General features: G+C 35.5%; 1 protein-coding gene across 8 annotated transcripts in view; it reads right to left on the bottom strand.

Moving 5' to 3' along the window:
- EVI5 (ecotropic viral integration site 5) overlaps positions 1-27,580 on the bottom strand; it is a 197,761-nt gene that overhangs the window by 95,613 nt on the left and 74,568 nt on the right. For 5 of the 8 annotated variants that reach the window (XM_081144976.1, XM_081144979.1, XM_081144975.1 and 2 more), the window contains exons 3-9: positions 18,231-18,420; positions 17,366-17,590; positions 16,527-16,601; positions 10,881-11,006; positions 8,258-8,401; positions 7,171-7,260; positions 6,970-7,067 (exon numbers count right to left, since the gene is read on the bottom strand). In XM_081144976.1, coding sequence (XP_081001102.1) covers positions 6,970-7,067; positions 7,171-7,260; positions 8,258-8,401; positions 10,881-11,006; positions 16,527-16,601; positions 17,366-17,590; positions 18,231-18,420 — 948 coding nt within the window. Of the gene's footprint in view, positions 1-6,969; positions 7,068-7,170; positions 7,261-8,257; positions 8,402-10,880; positions 11,007-16,526; positions 16,602-17,365; positions 17,591-18,230; positions 18,421-27,439; positions 27,489-27,580 lie in introns of those variants that run through there. The other 3 variants (XM_081144978.1, XM_081144980.1, XM_081144977.1) reach the window with 3 other exon arrangements.

Consider the following 27,580-nt stretch of genomic DNA (forward strand, 5'->3'; position numbering starts at 1 on the left):
TAATTATCTACTCTTTTTGCTCCAAAGTGACTTTTTTCTTAAAATATGTTATTGCATTCACAGAGGAAGGGAGAGGGGAAGAGAGAAACATCAATGATGAGCGAGAGTCACTGATCTGTTGCTTCCTGCACAACCCCTACTGGGGATCAAGCCTGCAACCCAGCAGGTGCCCAGACAGGGAATCGAACCTCGATCTCCTGGTCCGTGGGTCAGCATCCAACCACTGAGCCATGACAGCCAGGCCAAAGTGACTTTTTAAAAAATCAGGTGCCTATACTTGTATATAAGGATTTGTGGTACCAAGAATCAATCAATCAGACACAACCTTATTATGCAACATGAACAATAAGATGCAACTCTATCAAATTTGTGACCTATATACTTATAGTTCAAGACAGGGCATTCACACTGGACAGCTATTGTGTTGGCTGTTACCATTTTTTTTATTTGACAGTCTAGGGGAAAAGAGGTCAGTGCCCTTGACTAAATAGTCAGGTATCACATGTTTTAAAAATTCTTGTAGCACATGGGTGGAAAATCGCTGCTTTAGAAAGTAAAATATATAAGGCACCAAACAGAAAACGAAGTGTACAGATTCTATTCGGCCCTAAACTTACAAAAGAACTACCTATCCGGGCCCTAAACTTACAAAAGAACTACCTATCCGCCCCCATTAAATTAAAATACATCTGTAGAGTTCAACCAAAGAGATTTTAACCAAAAAAAAAAAAAAAAAAAAAGTTTAACGACAGGGATACATTCTGAGCGATGCATTATTAAGGGATTTCGTCTTTGTGCAAATAGCTCAGGAGCCATGAAGAACAAAACAACACAATATTAAATAAAACACAAGAGCCCAGCCGTGCGTGGCTCAGCGGTTGAGCATCAACCTAGGATCCAGGTGATCAGGGTTCGATTCCCGGTCAGGGCACATGCCCGATTACGGGATTGATCAATGACTCTCTCATCATTGATGTTTCTATCTCTCTCTCTCCCTCTCCTTTCCTCTCTCTGAAATCAATAAAGATATTTTTTTTAAAAAATCAAACACAAGAGAAAATGATGCAATCAAGAGAAGGAGTAAACAAAAGATGTATGAGGCTGCTGCACAGGCGTATGAGGTGTAACATGGCATGTTCTTTTTTTATATAAGTAGAAAGCATTCTAAAATAATGATTAAAAGCATAGTAAAGTAACTATATAAACCAGTAACATAGTTGTTTACTATCATTATCAAATATTCTGCACTGTACGTAATTGTATGTGCTATGTTTTTCTAAGACTGGCAGCACAGGTTTGTTTACATCAGCATCAACATAAATACATAGGTGATGCATTGCACTATGATGTTACCATGGCTACAACATCACTAGATGATAGGAATTTTTCAGCCCCATTATAATCTTATGGGACCACCTTCATATATTTGGTCCACTGTTGACCAAAAACACCGTTATATGTGGTGCATGACTGTATTAAAATTGACTAACATTTATAATGGGGGAAAAGGGACAACTATTTCTAACAAAAGAATTCCAATTAATAAACATAGAAGGAATGAGACAAATATAAAAATCACCATTAGAACTCCATAACAGTAACTGCCACAGGCAAGGAAAATCAATGAATTCTAAAATTAGTGAATAAAAGTTTAAGCATAGTCTCAAAGCAACTCTCCCAAAATATTTAGCAATTACAAAGGGAAAAATAGTAAGTTTATAGTACAGAATCCTAGCAGACAACATCTGAGCCAAGTAATCAAGGTTAACATCACCAGCGATCATACTGATATCAAGCATCCTTGCTAGAAGGTACTGAGGGCACCCCATTTCTGCAGTATCCTTTCCAATAAGGCATATCCTCAATGTAATCAAGAGAAATCATAAAACAAACCACAAATTGAAGGACCTTCTACAAAGTAACTAATCAACTCTTTTCAGAAATATCAAGGTCATGAAAGACAAGAAAAGACTATAAGAAAATAAGAAATGACAAATGAGATACACTATTTTTGCAACTCTACTATAAGTGTAAAATTATTTTTTAGAAACTTACAGGTCATAAAAAATTAGTCTCAACAAGTTATTTTTATATCTTGCTCCTGACCAAAAATGTTAATATCAAGTTTAACAACTCCAAATATTAACAAGACCAGGCCCTAAACAACTTATAGCTGCTTTTAAAAATTCAATTCTCCCTCAAATAGAAACCTATTAACTACTATATATATTAAATCTCATTTAGCCCACAGTAATTTTTATTGAGGTAAACTATATAAAACATAAAATTTATCATCTTAATTATTTTTAAATGTACAATTCAGTAGTATTAAATACACTCATAATGTTGTATAGCCATAACCTCCAGCATGTCCTTAGCACTTTCATCTTATAAAACTGAAACTCTCCCCATGAAACAATAACACCCTATTCTCCCCTCTCCTTAGATCCTGACAACCACCATATTATGTTGTCTCTATGATTATAACAACACTAAGTATCTCATATAAGTGGAATCATACAGTATTTGTCCTATTGTGACTGGCTTATCACTTTTAGCATAATGTTCCTAAGGTTCATCCATATTATACCTGTATCAGAATTTCCTTCCTTCCTTTTAAAAACTGAGTTGTTTTGTATTTGTTGTAAATGCAATGAATTTCATCGTATTTATACACATTTTGCCTATCCATTTATCCATCAATGGACATTTCAGCTGCTTCTGTGTTTTAACTAATAAAAATAACGCTGCTATAAATATGGATGTACAAACATCTTTCTGAAACTTTATTTCATTTTTCTGGAGTATATTCCCAGAAGTGGAATCACTGGATTAATTTTTTTAGGAACTGCCATATCCTTTTCCATAGCAGCCGTAACATTTTTCATTCCCAGCAACGGTGCACAAGGGTTTCTATTTTTTCACACCCTCAGCAACACATTTTATTTTCTGTTTTTGTGACAGAAGCCATCCTAATAGGTGTGGGGTGGTATCTGACTATAGTTTAATTTACATTACCATAATGATCAGTGATGTTGAGCATCTGTTTAATGTGATTCTTTTTTTTAAAAATTTAAATTTAAATTTTTAAAAAAGACTTTTTACTGATTTTCAGAGAGGGAGGAAAGGAGAGGGAGAGAGAAACATCAATATGAGAGCAAAACATCAATTGGCTGCCTCCTACACACCTCCTACGGAATCGAACCAGCAACCTTTTGGTGCACAGGATGACGCCCAACTGAGCCACACTGGCCAGGGCAAGAAGAGTCTTGTTTTCTTATCCATTCAGCCACCCTATGTCTTTTGATTGAAGCATTTAATACATTTTCATTTAAAATAATTGTTGATAGATATGTAGTTATTGCCATTTTATTGTTCATATTTTAGATCTTTTCTTTCTTCTTTTTAAAAAAGTCCCTTTAACATTTCTTCTAATACTGGTTTGGTGGTGATGAACTCTTAGCTTTTTTTTTGTCTGGAATGGTGCTCTTTTTCAAGATTGGCTATTTGGGGTTCTTTGATATTCTATATGAATTTTAGAATGGGATTTCCTATTTCCACAAAAAATGTTATTGGGATTTCAACAGGTATTGCATTAAATCTGTAGTTTGCTTTGGGTAGTACTGACATCTTAATAATATTAAGTCTCCCAATCAATGAATATAGAATGTTTCCATTTATTTAGATCTTTCATTTCTTTCAGAAATGTTAATAGTTTTCATCATACAAGTATTTCACCTCCTTGGCTAAGTTAATTCGTAAGTATCTTATTCTTTTCGATGCTATTATAAATGGAATAGCCTTCCTGGATTGTTCACTGTTCATGTACAGAAATGCAATTCATATGTGTATGTTGACTTTGTATCCTGCTACTCTGCTGAATTCATTTATTAGCTTTAACAATTTTTAGAGGGGTTTTATCATAGAATCTTTAGGTTTTTCTACATACAAAATCACATTTTCTGCCGAAAAACATAATTTTACTTTCCAGTTTGGATGCCTTTCTTTCTTTTCCTTGCTTGATTGCCCTGACTAGTACTATGTCAGATAGAAGTGGCAAAAGTGGGCATCCTTGCCGTGTTCCTGATCTTAAAGGAAAAATTCTTAGTCTTTTACTTTCAGTGTTATATAAGCCGTGGTTATTTAAAATTTTTTTTAATCCTCATTTGAGGATATGTTTTTATTGATTCCAGAGAGAGGAAGGCAGGGAGAGAGAAACATCAATGTGAGAAACATTGATTGGTGACCTTCTGATGTATGGGACTAGGCTCTAACCAAGTAAGCCACTCAAGCCAGGGCTAGCTGCGTTTTTTTTAATATATGGATTTTATTATGTTGAGGTAGCTGCATTCTACTCCTAGTTTGTTTTTTCCTAATCACAAAAGTACTGAATTTTGTCAAATACTTGTTCTGCATCAATTGAAATGATCATGTGGTTTTTCTTCCTTCAATAAGTTAACGTGGTATATTGCACTGATCAATTTTCATATGTTGAACTATCCTTGCATTTCAGGAGTGGAATTAATTTTATTTGGTTGTGGTGTACAATCCTCTTAATACACTGCTGATTTGGCCTGCTAGTATTTTGTTAAGTATTTTTACATCAATGTTCATAAAGCACACTGATCTTTTCATTTTCTTGTACTGTCTTTCTCTGGCTTGGGTATCAGGATATATTCATGCCGGCCTCACAGGATGAGTTAGGAAACATTTCCTCCTCTTCCACTTTTTGGAAAAGTTTGAGAACCGGTTAGTAGTTCCTCTTTAAATGTTTGGTAGAATTCACCAGTGAAGCCAACAGGTCCAGGGCTTTTCTTGTCAGAAGACCTTTGATTACTGATTCAATATCTTTACTAGTTATAGGTCTATTTAGACTTGTGATTTCTTTGAGATTTAGTGTTGACCAGTTTTGTGTTCCTAAAAATTTTCCCATTTCCTCTGGGTTACCCAATTTGTTGGTATACAATTATTTATAGTACTCTCTTATACTCCTTTTTATTTGTGTAAAAATTTTTTTGTGCATAGTAATGTCCTGGTTTTTATTTCTGATTTTATTAATTTGAGTCTACTTTTTTCCTTAGTCCATCTAGCTAAAGGTTTGTCAATTTTTATCTTTTTTTAATCCATGAGAAAATCCTCCATTTTACTATGATAGTCTGAGAAATAAGTGTTTAGGATGAGTTTCTTGAGCTTGTGAATTAGTTCTGATACCTAAACTTGCTAAGGTTTTTGCCATGTAGTTTTTAAGGAACATAACTTAGAAATGTGAATGAATTCACCAATCCTAATTTCCTAACTATTTTGAGTCAGTGAGAGGACAACTGGAACAGATCCAGGCAGGAGTGGTTGAAGGAAGTGTTAGGACCATGAGGCTATCAGTGGGCTGCAATCTCTAGAAATAAATGTGACTCCCTTCTTGCAGAGTTTTGATGTCAACTGTCCATTCCTCTCACAGATTCTGTAGTTATGAAGTACAGTGTAATCATGAATAATAACCAAGATGCACTGTGGGATTTAAAGTGGTCCACCTACTGGCAGCCTCTGCACCATTTGGGAGCTTATTGATAATGCAGAATCTTGCCAATCTGTTCCTCTGAATCAACATTTGCATTTCGACAAGGTTCCCAGGCAATTTGTGTGCACAGACATCTTGATGAGCAGTGGTCTATGTGGTCTTTAATCCTCACACAGCCCTTCAAGGAATTATGGTTATTATTTCCATTGTAAAAAGGAAGAAACTAAGGTGAACAGGTGTTGACTAACTTGCTTAAGGTCTAGTAACTGGTAAGTAACTATGTTGGAATTTGAATCCAGGTCTGTCTGATCCCAGAGTCTCTGCTTTTAAGTCCATGGTTTGCTGATTCCAAAATTCTTATCATCTCTTTGAGGGATGGAGGAGAGGGCAAAGAGACCGCCCTTGACCTTGGCCTCCAGCTAAGGATGATTCTGGGCCCCTCCTGTGTATTGCAGTGTACATTTCTGTTCCTAGAGGGCCAAGGAGGGGAAGTTGTGGCTTCTCAAAGGTACTGACAACAATGTTCATGGTAGGGACCTTTATTATTCATGAACTCCATGCAGATTTGCTGTTCAGCAGAGTCTGGTAGATAAATTATTGACTTGGGGATATATGCCATCAAGATTTGATTACTCTTGAAAAAATTACAGTTGGCTAAAGTGTCCAATCTTAATGTAACGCTCCAAAGGCAAAAAGTCAAATTGTCTGCATGGTTGGTTCCTTTTGAGGGCTGTGAGGTTGAATATGTTCCATGCCTCTCATTATAGTTTCTGGTGATTTGCCTGCAATCTTTGGCGGTCCATGGCTTGTAGTCATATCACCCTGATCTCTGCCTTCACATTCATATAGTATTCTCCCTGTTCTGCTGATCTTTTCAAAGAATCAACTTTAGTTTTATTTTCTCTATTGTTTTTCTATTTAATCTATTTATCTCTGCTCTAATCTTTACTTCCTTCCTTCTGCTAGCTTTGGGTTCAGGTTGTTCTTCTTTTTCTAGTTCCCTAGGTTGTAAATTAGGTTGTTGACCAGAGTTCTTTCTTGTTTTTCAGCATAAGCATTTATAGCTATAAATTTCTCTCTTAGCACTACTTTCAATATATTGCATGAGTTTTGGTATGTTGTGTTTTTGTTTTCATTCATCACTAAGTATTTTCTAATTTCCTTCGTGTTTTCTCTTTTGATCCATTGGTTATTTAAGAGTGTGTTGTTTAATTTCCAAAAAATGGTGAAATTTCCATTTTTACTTCTGGACATAGAAGGGATAAATGGTAATGGAAAAAATAAAATAAAAATAAATAAATAAAACCATTACTTACCACCAAATAAAACACTACAGTTGTATAAACTGAGGAGGAAAACAAAACTTATCATTAGAATGTTTTACCACTTCTATTTCATTTCCTATATGCTTCAACAACCCCCTATTACTAAAAAACAAAATATAAAATCCTTACTTTTTCATTTTTTTTGAGTTATACTTGACTTGGTAAGCTGCCTGGATTAACTTGTCTGGACCTCCATCAAACTGATGTGGGATGACCTTCTGAAAGTGCTAAGAAACAATAAAAGAAAAACAAGAACTACTTAGTGCCGTTTATTTTTAACGAATTAATAGTAAACTCTAAAGGTATTCAAGAAATCGTGAACTGACTTACCTGTAACATCCCTTCCATGTCGAGTTGCATCAGTTCTGCCTGATTCATCTGAAGAAGTGCTAATCCTACTCGAAACACTATTTCTAAACCCTGAGGAAACAAATTATATAAAGCCAAATTTGTCTTACTCTTCCATCAACAAAAATTAGTCATTCAAAAGAATAATAGGGGAAACAGTTAGGGATCTAAACTAGAGGTTGGCAAACATTTTCCGTAGAGTAGGACAGTAAATATTTTAGGTTTTGTGGGCCATACGGTTGCTGTCACAAATACTCAACTCTGCCATTATAGCCCAAAAGCAGACATAAACAACACATCAACAAATGGGCATGGCTGTGTTCCAAGAAAATTTTATTTACAAAAACAAGTGGGAAGACAGATTTGGCATGCAAACCAGTATACACATCATAGTTTGCTGGCTCTAGACTAAACTAATTTAGCTAGGTAACACAAACTAATCTTCCCAAAATGTAATTAATAACAATTAACATTGGCTTTGATTAAGATGTAATTAAAAATATTAATAATTCTTTCAGGTGCTATCTACCACTAATCACCTATCCCTACCTTCCTACCTTCTCATCCAAAATACAGAAGACAAAGGATCACTACTACATATCAATGACAATGAAAAGGGCTACTTGTAATGTGTTTGTGGAATGGAAGACACTTAATTAGATTCATTAGATTCATTACTTCTTGCTCTTTGGATAACAGGTGCACTGCAACCTATGAATTGTAAGGCAAACTTTATCTCTCATTACTTCTCACTAAATCTATCAGGAGGTGATTCAGAGGTTTAAAAGTGTAGGCTCCAGAGTTTGACTGCCTAGATTTGAATCCTGATTATTATACCCACTTATGTGCTGTGTGTCCATAGCTAGCTACTTAACATTTATCTAAATCATGGCTTCCTCACCTAATAAATGGGGAAATGAGCAATACCTGAGAGGGGTATTGCAGGTTTAAATAAGATCATCCATGTAAGCAGTTTAGCATTGGACACATGGTCCTCCTTTACTGTTCTCCTCACTACCCTGCTCTAATTAACCCAATGATTCCTTGCTCACTATACCCATTAGCTTACCTCAGACATAAAGATATCAAATATCCTAGTTGCAACTGGTAGTGGAAAAGTTGTAAGAAAGATAGTCAGAAACCAGGATGATGCATACATTGAGGTATGAAAACTCTGAGACTGAAAATGTACAAAGAGCTCTGGAAGATGTTCCTAAAGAGAAAAAGAGAATTAGTTAAAACACAGTATGTAAAGTTGGTTATTTTAAACCAGATCATTGCATATACACTAGATTGGTCTATATCAAACACAAAGATCAGATCAGACATCATACAGAAAAGTTAAGATGTAGAAATTGATACGCTGAAGATAATGGTTACCACCTGGGAAGGGAAAAGAATGTGGAGTTAGGACTCTGGCTGTATCTGTAACATTTGATTCATTAATAAAAAGGAAAATTAAAGCATGTAAGTAAAACTTTTATATTTAACCTTTTCAGTGGGTAGATGGGTATCTGATATTTTCTATAAACTATAATATTTCAAAATTTTTTGAAAAAGGAAAGAAATGCCATTTTGAAATACTTTCAGGTGCTATCTACCATTGTTCACCTTACCCTCCTACCTTCTCACCCAAAACACAGATGGTTCAGCAACTCTAGTAATTCAAAACATAAATGACACATTAACTGAAAATAAACCAAGAGTATTTAAGGGTTGATACAAAACAAGCTTACTATTTCAGAAAAAGAATTTAAGAATCATCTCAAGACCTACTTCATCTTTAAGATATAAAAATATTTTGCATATCCCCTTCTTCTCACCACACACACATAGAAAAAGAGGATTTTAAAATTCCTGTAGGTGCGCTGGCCAGCCTGGCTCAGTGGTTGAGCATTGTCCCATGCACCAAGAGGTCACAGGGTTCAATTCCCGGTCAGCACACCTGCCCAGTTTTGGGTTTGATCCCCAGTAGGGGGCGTGGAGGCAGCCGATCGATGTTTCTCCCCCTCTCCGTTCCTCTCTCTCTGAAATCAATAAAAACAAACTAAAAAAAAAATTCCTGTGGGTAAGGCTGCCAGAGAAAAGGAGACTCGTAAAAGTGGCTCTCATACCAGCTCAATCATTAACCTAAATACTTAAATTCTGCCTAATTGACATTTAAGTAAATGAGAATACTTATACCATTATTTTACAGGACAATATAGCACACTTATTTTTATTTATAAAATATAAAAATTAGTGCTGGCCGGGTGGCTCAGCTGACTGGTGCGTCCTCCCATACACCTAAATGTTGTGGGTTCAATTCCTGGTTAGTGCACATACCTAAGTTATAGGTTCGATCTCGGTACGGCTGCATATGGGAGGCAACCAATCGATGTTTCTCTCTCATATCTATGTTTTTCTCTCTCTCTCTCTCTCTCCCCCTTCCTCTCTCCTAAAATCAATAAACATATTTTTAGGTGAGGATAAAAATACATATTTTTAAAAATAAAATAAAATAATTAAATCCAGAAAGCTAAAATATTTTTAAAGTATTTTTCACTTAATTTTGGTTCCTCTCCTCTTCATCTTCATGCAGTCACTAGACTCTGAGTCTTAAACTAGCAACAGAAAATGACGGAAACATTATTTGCTTTTGAGATTGCTGGCCAGCAGTCAGAGAAAGGCAAGAATCATACAATCTCACTCATATGTAGAATATAATGAGCAACATAAACTAATGAACAAAATAGATCTAGAGACACAGGACCATGGAACAGACTGATGAATCTCAGAGGGAAGACAGGGGTCAGGGAGTGGGTAGGAAGAGATTAATCAAAGCACTTATACGCATATATACATAACCCATAGACACAAACAATAGTGTGGGGAAGGCCTGGGCGAGGGGGCGGATGTGGGGTGGACAGGATCAATGGAGGGAAAAAAGGGACATTTGTAATACTTTCAACATAAAGACTAAAAAAAAAGATTATAGGCTAGCAAGGTGTGAGATAAAAAGGGAAAGGCATGCCCTGGACAGTGCTAGTCAGTGGTTAGAACATCAGACCACACATGGAAAGGTCGCGTTTGATTCCCTGACAAGGGCACGTACCGGGTTACAGGTTTGATCCCCACCCCTGGTCAGGGCACATGCGGGAGGCAACCAATCGATGTGTCTCTCTCACATCGATGTTTCTCTTTCTTCCTCCCTTCTCCCTTCCACTCTCTAAAACTCAATGGAAAAAATACCCTTGGGTAAGGAGTAACAAAAAAGCAGGGGGGGGAGGGGAAAGGGAAGGCAATCTCAAAGGAAATGAACTGACAGTGTCAAAATGTCATGAGCTCCTGAAAGAGACCACAGTCTACATAACAATAATAGGATATAACAAGGCATAATAAGGAAACTCATGCATTTAGGCAACGGGGTTATGATACATTTAGCATATATGCTTAAGGTTTGAATATGAAAATTGCATTCAAGTTCCAGACTGCGATAGTGCAGATATTTGCTGATAGTGCCTAAATGGAAAGTAGGTCTAAATTGCATTAATCAACCAACAAAGGACCATGTGATTAAAACACTATTTTTTTTTCAATTGCTGTAATGCAACATTAAATTTTTGAACATTAAATTTTCTCAGGTGTCACTCAAACCAAGATGACAAAAATATAAAGGCAATATGCCTTCTTTTTTAAAACTACACTTTTACCTGTATCATGCATTCAAACTGGTACATACAAAGGCCCAATTCTGCCATACTTGGTTTAAAAAGTTCACGAAGTCTATAATCTTGCATTAATTTAACAAATACACAGAAAGCTTCCTCTTCTGGCATCTACATTAGGAGAAAACAACAACATAGGTTAATGTTCTGTGATACACAAATAAACTAAAGTATATTTAAACTAAGCACTCACCCAACTATAAACACTGTTTTGAGTGGCCATGTGATACAACGTTAAGAGCAACAGACTAAAAATCAGGTTTTAATCTCCCATTCTATCACAGCTAATGAAAAGTTAGACAAATTTAACAATCTCTGAGACTAATAGTCTCACTTGCCTAATTCATTAATTCAACCAACAAATATTCATGTAGAGCCAGATACTTCTCTCTCTCTGGGTATATACCAGTGCACAAAAGAAACACAATCTCTACCCTCAAGAAGTTTGTACTCTGTAGTGGGGGGAGAAAGACAATATGTGGAAGAAATCAACTCATCAGGTGGTGATGAGTGCTATGAAAATAAAACAAAGTAACAGAGAATGCTGGGGAGATGCTATTTACATAGGTAGGTCAGGGAAAGTGCCTTGGTAACATTTAAGCAGAATACTGAAGAAAGTAAGGGAACTGAGGAAATAGTCCTGGGAGAATACTACAAAGGCCTTTAAATGGACTCAAGATTGGCATGCTCCAATTGGTGGTGTGGCTCAGTGGTTGAGCGTCGGCCTATGAACCAGGCGGTCACAGTTAAATTCTCAGTCAGGGAACAGGCCTGGGTTGTGGGGTTGATCTCCAGTAGGGGGCGTGCAGGAGACAGCAGAGCAATGACTCTCATCATTGACGCTTCTCTCTCTCTCTCCCTTCCTTTCTCTGAAATCAATAAAAACATATTAAAATAAAAAAAGATTGGCATGCTCAAGGAACAGCAAACAGGGAACTACTAAAAGTAGGAATAATGTTACAAGTAGTAGTTAGGTTATAGAGGAGAAGTAACAGGACCAAATTACACAGAGCTTTGGAGGCCACTGTAAGGATTTGGAATTTTACCTTAAGCGAGATGGGAAGCCTTTTGAAGGTTCTAAGCAGAAGTGATATGGTATAAGTTACAAGAACTTGTAAAATAAGTTTTCAAAGAATCTGTAATTGGGGTTTAAAGGTATCAACTTCACATTTTATGTGTAACTCACTAGAAAAGTATATCAAATAAGATAATGAATGTAAAAGCTCTGTAACAGCTACACAGATATTCATAATTAAGTTATCTTTCTCAAAAAGATACAATTTTCTAATGCTCATCCACTCACATCATACCAGTATGATTCAAAAGAGAAAACCTCAAAGGATCTCTAGGTATTCTCTTTACTGAAGCCTGCTTCTAATAACAATACATTTTTCCTAGCCTTGACACAACCAAGACAGAAGCCAAGAGTCTTGGCAAAATCTGTTCCTCCCTACCTCCCCTTCCAACACACAAAACCACAATTCTGCCTTAGAAACCATCCTCATTAATCCTCTTAAGCCCTACAGCGCCATTGATTTAAGTCAGTCACTACAAAACCCCAACATCCCAGAACTCTCATCCTATGTAATTCTATAGCAACCCTAATCTATCCCCACTTCCAACCTTCCCAAAATCTCTTCCACAGCACATTCTGGAACTCCTAATCTGCCATCAAAAAAATATCCTAACTATATCCTCAATCTCTTTATCAAATGTTCTTTCACCTTCTTCCTCTAACTGAAATCTGGCTTTCCCCTAAGAACAGTTTGACACCAAAACCTGGCTCTCCCCTGAGGTGGCTGTTTTCTCTCCCACAGCACCAGAAGCAGCCAGGGGGTAGAGGTATATGTCCCTTCTTGAACCTCATCGCCACTTCTGCAGCATTAACTCCTCATTCTCTCTGAAACACATACCAGCAGACATTACTCCTCTTTTATGCAGCATCTACCAACTTCTGGGTCATCCCCTCAAACGCCACTCTTTTGCATGTGGATTAATTCCCTGGCCTAACACATCTTTGATTTCCTTGCTCCAGTGATCTTGGCTCTAGAGCCACACCACTTAAGGTTAAAATCCTACTAATAGCTATATGACCTTCAGCAAATTATTTAACCTCTCCACTGCTCAGTTTTACCATCTATCAAACAGATAAAATAACAGTACTTATTTCACAGAGATGCCATGAAGATTAATAAACATAAGGTATTTACAATGACCTGACCTTGCAGTCCTCTCATGCATTTATACATTACTACCTTAACTCTGTTCCCAATTCCTGTGCTCACTTTGCTGTTACACGTATTCACTCACTTAAATCCACAATTACTGTCTTTCTCTCTGTTATAATTCCAACTGCAAAACCCCACCTTTGGATAAATCCAACCCTTTAACTAAATTTAGGCAGCAGTAAATGGGTAAAATAAAAACACTTAAACATGTTGACTGGTCTCACTTTGAATTTAGGACCACTAATCTCAGTGGATCTTTAATGCTGCATGGTATATTTTATTTCCCTAGTTCAATCACTCTCATTCTAGACCATTTCAAACTTCTTTCTCTGTTCTCAAGCTTCTAATACCTCCTCCCCACCCGTCTCTAAAGACCTAGTTTGCTATTTCAATTTTTTTTAAGTAGAAGCAATTAAAAGACAATCATCCCATTCTCACACCACCACCTCTAGCATTCTACCTGCATCTGTACCCATTTTTATAGCCTTTAGTCTCTCTCTTCTATCTATCAGCCTGGATATTTTCCCCAATTGCCATCTCATATTTCCACCTGCCCACTTACATCTCCACTTGGATGTCAAACAGACATCTCAAACCACACTCCTAATTTCCTACACTGCCATTTCTTGCCCCATACTCTACTCAAAAATCTTATGAGCTGTCATTCCTCTTTTCTCTTTTACTCCACATCCAATCAATCAGTAAATCCTGCTTGCTCTATATTCAAAATATTTCAAGAATCAACCACTTCTCATCATAACACCTAGTCCAAACCACCATCAACAGAGTAGTCCACTGTCTGGACAACTGCAAGTTCTTCTTCCGTGGCCACTTTGCTGCCTCCCTTCCCAACAATCTATTCTCCACACATCATGGAGCTGCCACAGTGATCCTTTCGAATCATTTCAATCATTTCACTCCAATGCTCAAAACAAAAGCCTCTCTAGTGGCTTTCCATATCCTCAATAAAAGCCAAAATCCTTATAGGTCCTATATGACATGACCCCTTACTGCTTCTCCAAGCCCATCTCCTACCACTACCTTCCCCTTTCCACTTCCCCCACAGCCCCCACACCAGTCACAGTGCGAATGAATCAATTAATCTCCCTTTTTTGTTTTACAACAATTTCTTCTCTTGTGAACATATCAAAAAAAGTTTCAGCCCTCTTCCCTCTGTAATAGCATCGATATAGAAACTGAAGGAGGGTTAAAAGATTGTGATTTTTAAAAAAATAAGTTAAAGTGATGGCATAAAAGACCAAAAGGAGATAGAAAAAAAAAATCACTGGCCCCTTCTCAATAAGATTAAAATAATGGTCACAAGGTGAAAAAGTGTGGCACCGAAAAATAAAAATCACCCAGTTGTTTTATAGTCATTCCTTTCTATTAGAAAGAAACATGAACACTTGAGTCTTAGAATACTGTGCTGCTTCATATTTTCTTTGTGACGGTTAATAAGAATCCATGACTTTTGCAAAAGTCTAATGGGGACAATATCTACCTAATTTTATAGGACTACTAAGATATACAAAAAAAACATATAGGGTGTCCCCAAAAATGTATACATATTTTAAAAGCTGAGAGCTCAATTTTGAAAATGAAATGTACTTTAATAAACACTGCCTTTATAATTATTCAAAGTGTGCATATACATTTTTTGGGACACCCTGTATATACCCAGCACCTTTAACTATTTTAACACAACATATACTAAATAAGATAATGTTGCAAAAATATTTCTAAGCTAGTTGTGGGAGGCAATACAGCATCAGGTATGAGAATAAGCTTTAGAAACAAAGAGGGGCTTCTGAATCTGGTTGAACCACACTTTCTAGCTTGTGGCCCTGGGCTATTAAATTATTGTTATAGTAGTGTATTAGCTGCCACTGACAATAACAGTAAATCAATTATTGAATAAAAGTGAGTATCGCTACCAGCACTGCCTGCAGTGTCTTGAAGAATAAAGTATGATGGCCCCTTAGGCTTCCTAGAGAGTTAGGTCAGCTGTTGGAAGACTCAGAGCTCAAGTAGAGAAAAACTGCTCTCTAGATACTTAATGGAAATGTTATTTTGGAGCTAATATGAAAGTAAAAGGAAGAGAATTATGACAAAAATCACTGGATGTTAAGAGGGATGTTTGAGTTCAATAGTGAAAGGCCTACCAATACTAACCAATTACAAATTAGGAAAAATCACAATGTTGTAAAACAGCTATACTTCCAACTTTAACATTTCTAGTTTTTATTATTATTATTATTATTTATAATCTAATGTTAGAAATAGTCAAATATCCTGTAATAATAACTTCTGGAAGTTCTTCTGTTATAAAACAAAGTAAAAAACAGTCATTTTTATTACAAACCAGTGTCTCTGACATCAGGTTTTTGACATTCAGAAAAGAAATGTGTACATTCCTAATACTTACAGAGTTTTAAAACTCAGGTAGAACTGTTGGCTAATGGAAGCAAAGCATCAGGAAACACAGTTTTTGATTCTTACGCTGCTTTTATCTATCATGATATGTAATCTTGAAAGTCACTAAACTTTTATTGCCTACCTACTACCTGCCAAACACCATGCTAGGCTTTTACATACATTATCTCATCTAGTCCTCACAAGGAATCTGAAAGTAGACATTACCTAATTAATACTCAGAGAGAGGTTGAATAATCTAGCCCAAATTCATAGAACTCAGTGCAGAACTAAAATGCAAAAACCAGCCTACATAATTCAAATAAAATCATTTCCAAGGTTTCCTTTCAGACCATATTTTAATCTGAGACTAAATATAGAGTATGATGGACTTTTTTTAAATTTTAACAAGGCTGAAGAGATAACCACTCTATGACATTTCTCTTCAAAGCTATGATTATCCTGTCCCTGAATTCTGAGAACATCCCACCCAAACCTACTCCAAAATAAGTCACTGCCAACAGAAATATATATATACACACCCCTAAGGCGACTGAGTACCACATTGTAGAGCCTATAACAAGCCCTCAGCTCCATGACAAACAAAATTCCTGTATAATTTTCCCAAAGATGTTGTACAACATAGGATTTCATACCAACACTTGAATCTTGTCCTCCTTGGTTTAAAAAAGATTACTCCTCCTTAAATACTGACATGTAAGTTAAGATTTAAAAGTAAATACAGGCTTTAGTAAATACTGTGGACCAAAGGTAAATAATACCAAAAAGGTGGAATTTCACTTAGCGGAGGATATTATTCTGTTATTTTCAACACTTTCAGTAATCTTCTAAAGTGCAAACTAAATATTCCTAATTAAATTATGCCTAAGGAAAAATACCCAGTATCAACTTATACTTAATAAAAACAAGGATACTTTTAAAATTCTCCAATGCAACTTTAATTGGACACTTAACACTTGTATTAACTTACCTGCAAAAGCAACAATCCAACTATAAAAGCACTTCCTTGACAGTAACCAACCTCACGATCCACTAAAGAATATGCCTAAAAAGTAAAAAGTATTGTTCAAAATACTTTAACATGATATATTATACCTTCCTTCTCTAAAAACCTAAAAATAGTGAAACAAACATGTAAATTAAAGACCACTTTTTAGAAAAGCTCTTACTTGCTTGTTGTAGATGTTATCCTGTAAATATTTAAAAAGCAAATTATTACATAAAATTTTCTTTTGACAATTTTTCTTTTAACTTTAGAAACTAACAGCTCCTAAGGACAAAAAAAGAAAAGTTTGTACTTGGGAAAGCAACAAAGTTTTAAAGTAATTTAATATGTATAATAAATAAAGATAAAACCAGAAACGGTTTAATAAGAAATCAATGTTTCAGAGGCAGCTGGAAGGGAAAGAAACTATGGAAAGGGAAAAGGCATTATTGAAGAAAAAATTACAATTGTACACACTTTCAGGGGCTAACAACACTGACCATAGCAAGTAGAAAAATTTGCTCCCAGATTGTGAAACTCCTAGAAGGTGAAATATTCATTTTCATAGAGGATCTCTCAATGTATAGTGATTTCTAGGTTATTTGATTTTGGCCAACTAATACCGAGCAATGTAATGAATCTTCTAATACGTTCTCTAAACTAGACTGTAATGTAGCATCAGAATTAAAGTAAAAATTATGCTAAAGCCAAATTTATTGCCAAAGCAACTGACGATTGGGATGAGAGTTCATGCTTCTTTGTGGAAAATGTATAATTTCAACCTTCTGAGAATTTACTTCAAAAAATAAATAAACAGAACTTACCTTCATTACATTAAATAAAACCTCCTGTCCAAAGCTATCTTTTTCCTTAAAAAAATTGTGTTCGGGATAAGTTCTAGCAATGTCCCTTCGGATCAATTTTTCACAAGGCGAAGTCATTTTCAGAAGTTCTGAGTACTGATCCTTGATTGGCATACTTTGTGCACTGCAAAGAAGTTGCCAAACTATTGCTCTAAAATGGTGGGGTATCCCTTTACGAACAAGTTCCTAAAAATAAAAGTAACATTTAAAAAATGAATTATTTAAGTCTCCTATCTTGAAAGCCAAAGAAGACTTATTGGAAGTTGGAGTATGGTGGAAGACTTTATCAAATTTATAATTCACAAAACTACTTTTATAAGACTAGGGAACCTTTTAACCAACACTAAGACTTGGTCCTTGGGTGTATCCTGTTCTGATCAGGGGAGGAGGCACTACAATGTTATAAATTCTTATCATCTCACTCAAAGTATGATCTCTAAAGGTACTAATCTGCAGAGCTATGAATGGTAGTACAGTAATCATCATCTTAAAAAGGGCTGTTATCAGGCAAAAAATAAAAAATAAAGGTAAAATACTGATAATTCAAGGATGTAGGATGTCACAACTTCATTTCTGAATCTATAAAATGATAGAATTTAATTTCTAAAATAATTTTCACCTATCTATTTCTACAATTAGGAGACCTCTATAACAACTGATATTTATAAATCAAAATTTCTATGGGCACAAATTAATGAAAACATATAAAGGACACTTCTTTATTATAGTACCTGCAAAGTAGTTAAATCTGATTTTTAATCCTCTATCAATCCATACCTGATTCCCTTTCAGATAAGACAAAGAACATCAACAAGAATATGAATACCTTAACGTGCTTTTCCTTCTTTTTACGAACATCTTCCCATTCATTAACAATTCTTCCCCAAAGTATCCAAGAATCTTCTTCAAGGTGGCTAAGGTTGCTAGAGGCTGATGAACTTGATACAAGGGAGGAGCCACTGTTTCTTCTTGACCCATTTACAGATTTCAAAGACTTACTATCCGTCTCTAGCAATCTAAAACATAATTAAAAACTGCTCAAGATCTAATTTCACAGTAATACCAAATGAAGCAATGGTGATACTTAGAGCTTCACGACAGCAATTTAGCCATAGTTTAAAAATATGCATAATTTCAATAATATTTGTTAAGCATCTATAAAATTACTGCTGTATTTTTCATCTTAGCATAGCAATTTCAAATTCTGAAACAATAAATTATGTTAAAGATTTTAGTTGTATTATTAGTCCCATCATAATGTCCCTTCATCTCCAACTAAAATTCAAATTAGGAGAAATCTGGTGAGAAAAGTGGTTGAGAGGGCTTCAGGGGGAAAAAACTGTACTTGGAAGAACTATAACAAATTCTATGGAAGAACTAACCCTAACGTGTTTACAATGTGTCCAGGGCTAAAAAAAAAAAAAAAAAAAAAAAGGAAGGAAAAACCACACTAATTATCCAAATCCCTTCTCTTTTTTCATTTTGCTTCACCCACATATAACTAATCTGCTTAAAACAAAAAGTGTTTTGTTTGGCCCATGCAGTTTGTTATAAAAAACTGAATACTAATAAAATTAAAGGGTTTCATTTATCTGTTTATATACAAATATATTTGTATTTATGTATAATTCTGGATTCTCTTGAAAAATAAGATAGGGCAAAACCAGGCCCATAATCCTGCACAGGAACAAAAGTGTATAGCAGCAGAAGCTTTAATCCCCTCAATCTCCCAAAAATTCAGGCCAACTAACAGCTGTTATTTATCAGAAAGTCCTGTTGGCCTTTGAGCTTGCAACCCCACGTTAGGTCTCTTCCTTATCTGTAGAAAGATAGGTTAAGATAGTTTTAGAGATCCATTCCATGACTCATCACAACATCAAATCCATTCTTTCACATATACACACACTATAAAGAAAGATTGGAAAATATGGCTCTATCATTATAAAGGTGTAAATTGCACATCATTCAAATAAGGGTCCTAAAACATCTATTTGTGTATTGAACACAGCTACTACTCACTTCCAGTAACTTCAGAAAGTGATGTGCTAAGGGTACAAGAAATGCTCCTAATACTAATTTGTGATATACTAAAAAACTAATACAGAAAAAAAATTTGGTGAAACACTATTTAGCAGATTACAGAAAGAAATACACTTTGCAAAACAGATTTACATCTTGCTTATCTTAACTTCCCTAAAAGCATTTAGCTCAGTATAAAGTACATAAAATATTGACTGAATTGAAATAAAATGAAAACCCCCATATTAAAAAACCTTCAAATTCAAGATGTCATATTCAATTACAACAATATAAATTGAACAACTACTATCCTTATTCATGGGATAATATAATACATTTTCATGGCAACAATAATTTAAATAAAATGTCCCAAATATTGCTAGAAACAGAAAAATGTATAAAGCAGTCATATTAGGTCAACTAACTGGGTTGCCATAAATATTCTTTATTAGAAAAGCATAATTAATGATGATGTTTAACTTCAAGTACTTTTCGCCATGAATACTATTTCAGTAAGTCCATAATATATCTTATAGAAAAATTATTGTATACATGTAAGTAAATCTATATATGATTCTAAAGCCTAAGAATTCCAAATGGAATAGAGAAACAAACTTTACTAAAATAATCTGAACCTAAATTCTTAGTTTCACTTAATCACTGAATGCTTGCTATATGCCAAATAATTAACTGTATCACTGCCATCAATAGAGAGGCGTTCAGTTAAAAATAACATAATGATATTTCCTAAGCTAAACATAAGTTTGAGATGCAACCGAAGTATAAACGAACAGTTCCTAAACAGAAGGCTTTTAGAGTGTCAGAAAGGTATCACGTTGCCAAATTGCAACTTTTGGGATAAACAGGAAATGCCAAGTGAAATTCATGGGTGGGTTAAAGAAAAAGGTTAAGTAGTAGTTCACCTTCAGAGGAAACTGAAATTACACATACAAATATACAACACTGTGAGAAAGATTTACAAATGAAATATTCCAACTAAAGACATCACATTATTTAAAGATACTGTCCCTGTCTTAACTCACATGACATACAAAAATGACTCAAAATGGACAACAGGGCTGAATATAAAAGCTAAACTATTAAAGTCCTTGAAGAAAACAGGAAAAAGTCTTCATAACCTTGGAGTAGGCAAAATCTGTTAATGGGACAAAAGGAAATATTAACCATAAAAGAAAAAAAAATGATTAAAAAATAAATTGACTTCAAACTTAAAATGCTGTGTTCTTCAAAAGATACCTGTTAGACAGATATGAGCAGAGGCCAGGTACAGAAACTCATCAGTGCACAAAGCCCCAGATGCCTAGCAAGGGGCAAAACTGGGAAAACAAGAACTTTGTCCCCAGGGTAACCTATCCTCTCCTAGCATATCGCTGGTCATGCTGTTTAGACCCCTAAGCCCTGAGCGTTTCCTCCCTAAAGATAACATCTAGGCCTCAGTTGTATTTCAGCTATAGGCCCAGAGAAGCAGCAAAACCAGAGAAGTGGCTCTGTGGCTGCCTCAGGACCAGCTACATTGACTAATGACCCCCTGCACTGGCACTAACCGATCAGTAGAGACCACAACTCTGAAAGAGTACACCTGAAAAGCTGAGGAATATTCTATTAAGACCCTCCCCTGACACCTCTGATTCCCACCTGCAAGAAAGAGATAAATATGCTCAGGACAAAGGACCCAGTGCAAGCTCCACAGCGCCACCTCCTTCCCCCCTTCTTCCCTTGGAGGGGACCTCACGAGACTTGCAACCAGGGGAGCAATGGGCAGCAGCAGCTCATCCGGGGCTAACCCCCTGAACCTGTCTCCAAGGTCCCTTCTCTCTCTGACTTCTCAGTGAGCCAACGCAGCCCAGCCGAGGCTCTCCTGTTGCTGCTTTTATGTTCTTACTTGTTTCACTGTCCCAAGTATGGACACAATACCCTTTGACTCAGTGCTATGTAGCCCTTCCCTTTGGATATCCCCATCCCCTTTTTCTTAAATAAATTTAATTTTTCTTTATTCACTGTCTGAGATGGCTATTTAGCCTGCCCTCACACCACCAACTTTAACCTTTCAATACCATTAAGAAAATAAAAAGGTAAGACATAGACTGAAAAAAATTTTTTCAACATATATATCTGACAGAAGATTGGTAATCCAGAATATATGAAGAACTTTTTTTTTTAAATATATACTTTGTTATTGATTTCAGAGAGAGAGGGAGAGGGAGAGAGAGAGAGAAACATCAGTGATGAGTCATTGATCAGCTGTCCCCTGCACACACCCTGCTGGGGATTGAGCCTGAAACCCCGGGCATGTGCCCTGACTGGGAATAGAACCTTGATCTCCTGGATCCTAGGTTGATGCTCAACCGCTGAGCCATGCTGGCCATGCTATGATGAAGAACTCTCTTAAAATCAATAATTAAGAAGGCAAACAGGGAGAAGATATGACTTTGGGTGGTGGGCACCAGAGCAATATATAGACCTTGTAACATAGAAACCCACACCTGAAACCTCTATGTTCATATTAACCACTGTCACTCCAATAAATTTTAATTAAAAAAAATAATAAAACATTTAAATTTTTAAAAAGGCAACATATTTTGAAATGAGTAAAAGACTTAAACTGACATTTCCAAAACTAGATAATCAAGTGGCCAATAAGTAATTGAGTGGTCAACATCTTTAGTCATCAGGAAATGCAAGTTAAAACCACACTATGGGCACATTAGAATGACCACACCAAGTACTGCCCAGGATGGGGGCACTTTTAACTCATATACAGATATCAGGAGTATAGTTCAACCACTTTGAAGAACTGTTTGGCAGTTCTTTATAAAGTTAAATATATTTTCATATTACTCAGGAAGAGAAATAAAAACATATGTCCACAAAAAAACTTGCCGTTGAAAGTCCACAGAAGTTTTATTCATGATAGCCAAAACCCAGAAACAACCTAAAAAACCAGAAAATAAGTGACAAAGTTGTGATATAGTCATTCATTGCAATACTATTCAGCAATAAACAGAAACAAACTGCTGATACATATATGAATATGGATGAATCCTATAAACATTAGGGTGAATGAAAGCCAGATGCAAAAGAGTACATACTATATGATCCCACTTATATGAAGTTCAAGAACAAGCATATTACAGAAGAAAATATAGGATTAAATCCTCATGTCTTTGGGTTAGACAAAGTCTTCTTATATGAGACACCAAAAGCACAAGTGGCAAAATAAAAAGATATATACATTGTACGTCATCAGAATTTAAACTATTTTATACCTCACTGGATGTCATTAAGAAAGTGAAAAGAAAACCCACAGAATGGGAAAAAATACTTGCAACGCATGAGACTTTTATCCAGAATGTATAAAGAATTCAATAATAAAAAGACAATCCAATTAAAAAATGGGCAAAGAATCAGAATAGACATTTCTCCAAAGAAGATATACAAGTGGCAGTAAGCACATAAAAAGATGCTCAGCATCACTAGTCATTAGGAAAATGCAAATCAAAACCATAATGAGCCACTACTTCACAACCACTAGGATGGCTATGATCAAAGACAAATAATAACAAGTGCTTCAGAAAACAGTCTGGCAATTCCTCAAATGGCTAAACACAGAATTACCATATGAACCAGCAATTAATTTCATTCCTACCAATATATCCAAGAGAAATTAAAACCTATTCCCACACAAAACTTATATAACAAATGTTCATGGCAGTATTATTCATAATAGCCCAAAAGTGGAACTACCCAAATGTTCATCAACTATCGAATGGATAAAAAGCATTGGTATATCCACAAAATGAAATATTATTCGGTCACAAAAAGGAATATTGATACATGCTACAACATGGATGAACCTTAAAAACATTACGTTAAGTAAAAGAAGCCAGTCACAAAAAGAAATGTGATTTCATTTATATGAAATATCTATCTAGCATACAGAAAATAGATTTGTTGTTGCTGAGGTTTGCAGTGGGAGTGAAGGAAGCAGGAAAAGAAGGGCAGTGACTGCTAATAAATGTGCAGTTTCTTTTAGAGGTGATAAAAATGTTCTAAAATTTATTGTGGTGATGGTTGAACTCTGAATATGTGAAAAAACACTGAATTGTATACTTTAAATGGGTGAATTGTATGGTATATGAATTATAATAGCTCAATAAAGCTGGCACATAACAAACAGCAGGTAAATATGCCTATGGGAATAAAAATCAGAAAATGGTTTCAGGGGGTGGAGTTGCTAGAAAGGGCACAAGTGAATTTTCTGAGATGATGGGACTTTTCTAAGAAATTGTCTACATGTTCATGGGCATGTGGGTTATACAAAGGTGTATATATTTGTCAAAACTAAAACTGTACACTTAAGAACTGTGCATTTCTAAAAAAACTCACAACTATGCATTTCTCTGATTACAAATTATATATCAAATTTATAAAAATGTATAATAAACATTTCTCTGGCTAATGAGTGAAAATAGGAGTAGTGAAAATTAGGTGAGAAACTACTGCTTAAAAAGAAGCCCTTAAGAACCTTTTAAAAACCAGGACTATTACTTTGTAAAGGACTGGGCTTTTTCTATATAGTAAGTGTATCTATTTTGTGAAGAAGAAAGGTATAAACATTACTTCATTCCTTCCTTTTCAAATTGGTCATTCTAGCAAATCTTAGAATTTTCTAATGAAAAACTTTGGAATTTTATTTCAGTGCTATAGGTATAATGAAGATGTCTGAGACAGAACATTTCCAGTAAGTGTTAATTCTTGAATCGATACAACGAATATCTCCCCACTGAGCTACTTAGTCATGGTGTGCAGGAAAAGAATTCACATATTCATTAAGAATATAAATTAACATATTCATACTCTATAAACATAGAATGTGTAGTTAGAATCATATATTTTTATTCCTTATTGCTAAAAGCTGTGATGAAACAATTCAGGAAGACTCCTTAACAGACTGCCACCTAATTTCATGATAATTAAAATATTCTGACATGGTAGAGGAGGGTGCACACTGTCTGAAAAAGTCAACAATTTCTAAAGACGTGAGGCTGGCAACTGGGAAAATGGTAATACAGCACTACTCATAGGTCTGCAGGCTATTGAGAAGTCTTTTCAAGACTTACTTATTTTCCTCTTCCCAGAACATGTGGGTTCACTGACTTGCATGGACTTATTGCAAAAAATCTACCTTCCCATCCCATCATAATTTCCTTATGGCTAATACAAAAAGAAATTTATCAGATTAATGAAAAAATACTGGCCCAGCAGGAATATTGTATGCTATAATTAAAGGCATTCCCATAGGCTTGTGTGGCCTCCTGCCACTATTTCATTCTGCCACTATTATACAACAATTCAGAAATCCAAACTTACTCACCATCTCAGAATACTGCCAGACTAAGACATTATAGGTTGGTCTGTTAACTGGGGAATACATAATCCTCAGTATCCTAACTAAGCAACTCCAAGTTTCTGTTAGAGTAGCTCTAGCTCTAAGGGTAGCGTTCAAAATGGCTACAGCCCCATATTATCGTAGATGCGGGTGCTAAAGAAAATTATTGGGTGGACTTCAAATAGTATCAAGAATAAAGTCTAGGGTTGGTTGCTTCCAGAAGCTTAGAAGACTTGGCAGAGAGAAAACATTTCCAACTCCCTGATGGATAGAACTAAAGACTAAATTTATAACAACGGAATATGCCAACACACACGGTACTTTGGGTCTTATCTTAGATTACCTTCGCCATGTCTTTGCTACTGGGAACTGAACCTTCTCCTCACCAAGGGGATGCCCTATGTAAGGAAAATGGCAGAGTGTGCACTTCATGATGGGCATACGAGGTAAAAAGAGTAGTTTGTGGTAATATGTATTTGATAAACATAAAAGAAAAGGCCTCTCTTTCTACAATACTATGATTGAAAAATACAAAGAAGAGAAAAAAGAGTAAGTTCTCTTTGGGATATTTGGAGTTTGAAGTGCTTGGGGGGAATATCCATGCAGATAAGCAGCACAGTAGCTGAAAAGATGAGTCTGGAGCTCAGGAAAGAGGTGAGGCCCAGACATAGAAATCTGGCAGTTATTAATGAAGAGTTGATAGTAAACTTTTAAAATATCCTATTGCACTCAGCATAATGCTTTCTTACAGACACCAGAACTGAGAGAGGACAAACAGCACCAGGTCAACACACCACTTGGTAGCGTGTGAACTGCTAAGATACTTTATAAAGAGCTAAGGAAAAGTCTAGGAAAGCTAGGGAAGAAATTGCTATATGAGAAAAACAATCCGAAAGCTAAAAACACTGGTACTTATTGCAGAGGAAGCAACTTTTCAAAATGGAGTTCAAACATCCCTTGTAATGTCACACCAGAGCAACAGGGTATGAATGTGCTGGGGGAAGAGAGCAACTTGCTAGCTTGAAGGCAGGCAAAATCAGTAGCAACAAAATACATGCCTGATTTGGGAGGAAGGGGTCCCACTCTCACATCAACATCAAGCACAAACTCCTGTCTCAGAGCAACAGAAACAAAGAAAGGAGAATTTAAAAAAGCATAAGGAATTAGCACTGGAAACAATTCAGAGACAACTCAGAAGAGAGGTGCCTAAACAACAGGGATCTCTCTGGTTGTGAAAGCACCGGGGTTTTTCTTTTGGTTTTGTTTCTTTAAAGATGAGATCTTAGAGAAGGTGAATAAATGAGTCTTACAGCCCCCTCCCAAATATTCTCATCAGAAACTGATGGTTTGGAGTTTACTTTATACAGACATTCCAGACAGGCAGTTCCAGGCATACTTGACTTCTGGTACTTTTTAATTTAAAAAAGAGATGATCTGAAGCTAAGCTAGCTGAAACTTAAAGTGTAGTACAATAAATTCTTTTAATTCTATCATCATATTCCTCCAGAAATCTGACAATTAAAAAAATTTAAACAATCCTCAATGAAAAGAAAAAGAATAAAGAGTTTGAGTGAAGACTAAAGTCCTCTCCTATGATTAAAAATACATGTATTTTAAAGATTTTTATTTTTTCAGAGATAGAAGGGAGAGAAAGAGAGAGAGAGAAACATCGATGTGAGAGAGGCTCATTGAGTGGTTGCCTCCCGTTCGAGCCCCCACCAGGACCAAGCCTGCAACCAAGGTAAGTGCTGTTGGCCAGAATTCAACCTGGGACCCTTCAGTCCGCAGGCCGACACTCTAAGCGGAGCCAAACCAACTAGGGCAAAACTACATGTACTTTAACACAGAGAGTTGAAAATACCTGTTTTTACTTCCTTAATGTTCATGACTATGTTATAGAGCATATTCTCAGCAAAACTTAGGTACCAATGCTGTGGTGGTAAAATTATAAACATAAGATTAAAGATTCTCTAAGTCAGTATTGTTCAATAGAAATATAACACAAGCCTCTTATATAATTTTAAATGTTTTAGTAGCTGCATTTAAAGTGAAAAGAAACAAGTGTAATTAATTTTAACATTTTACCAAATATAGGCAAAATGCCACTTTAACAAAATGTAATGAAAATTTTTAATTAATGAGATATATTCTTTTTTTAAATCAACTCTTCAAAATCTGGTGTATATTTTACTCAGAGCATATTGCAATTTAGACCAGTCAAATTCCAAGTGCTCATTTGCCACATATGGCTAGTGGTTACCATAACGGATAGTATGAAAGATACATAAATTAAAGTTTCAAACATTCCTGTTTACCATATCAAAAAATAAAAGGTATAAAGATAAAGTTTCAAACATGCCTGTTTACCATATTAAAAAATAAAATGCATTTACTTTAGTATAAAACAACTCTTTTCATTTCCTCATCCCCTATCTCAACCCCCAAAATCTGCTAAAAAGCAAAATCTGATTCAAATAATAGAATGTAAAAGGAAACAAACATGGTTGCAATGTTTTAAACCATGCAAATAGTGGCCCACTCAAAATTTGAATCAGCAACATTCACCTCCTTAATTAAAATGCACTGCTATTACACTTGAACCATACCTTCTTAATTCCATCTCTGCCAAAGCTGAGAATACAAATTCTTTATATTTTGAAAAAGAAAAGCACATTTCACACACAGAAAAAAATAACTGTCCCATTTCAACTTTAAGGCTATGAATTATTAACCTTCATCAAACAGAT

Source organism: Miniopterus schreibersii (assembly GCF_964146895.1).
Source record: "Miniopterus schreibersii genome assembly, chromosome: 8".
Lineage (NCBI taxonomy): Eukaryota > Metazoa > Chordata > Mammalia > Chiroptera > Miniopteridae > Miniopterus > Miniopterus schreibersii.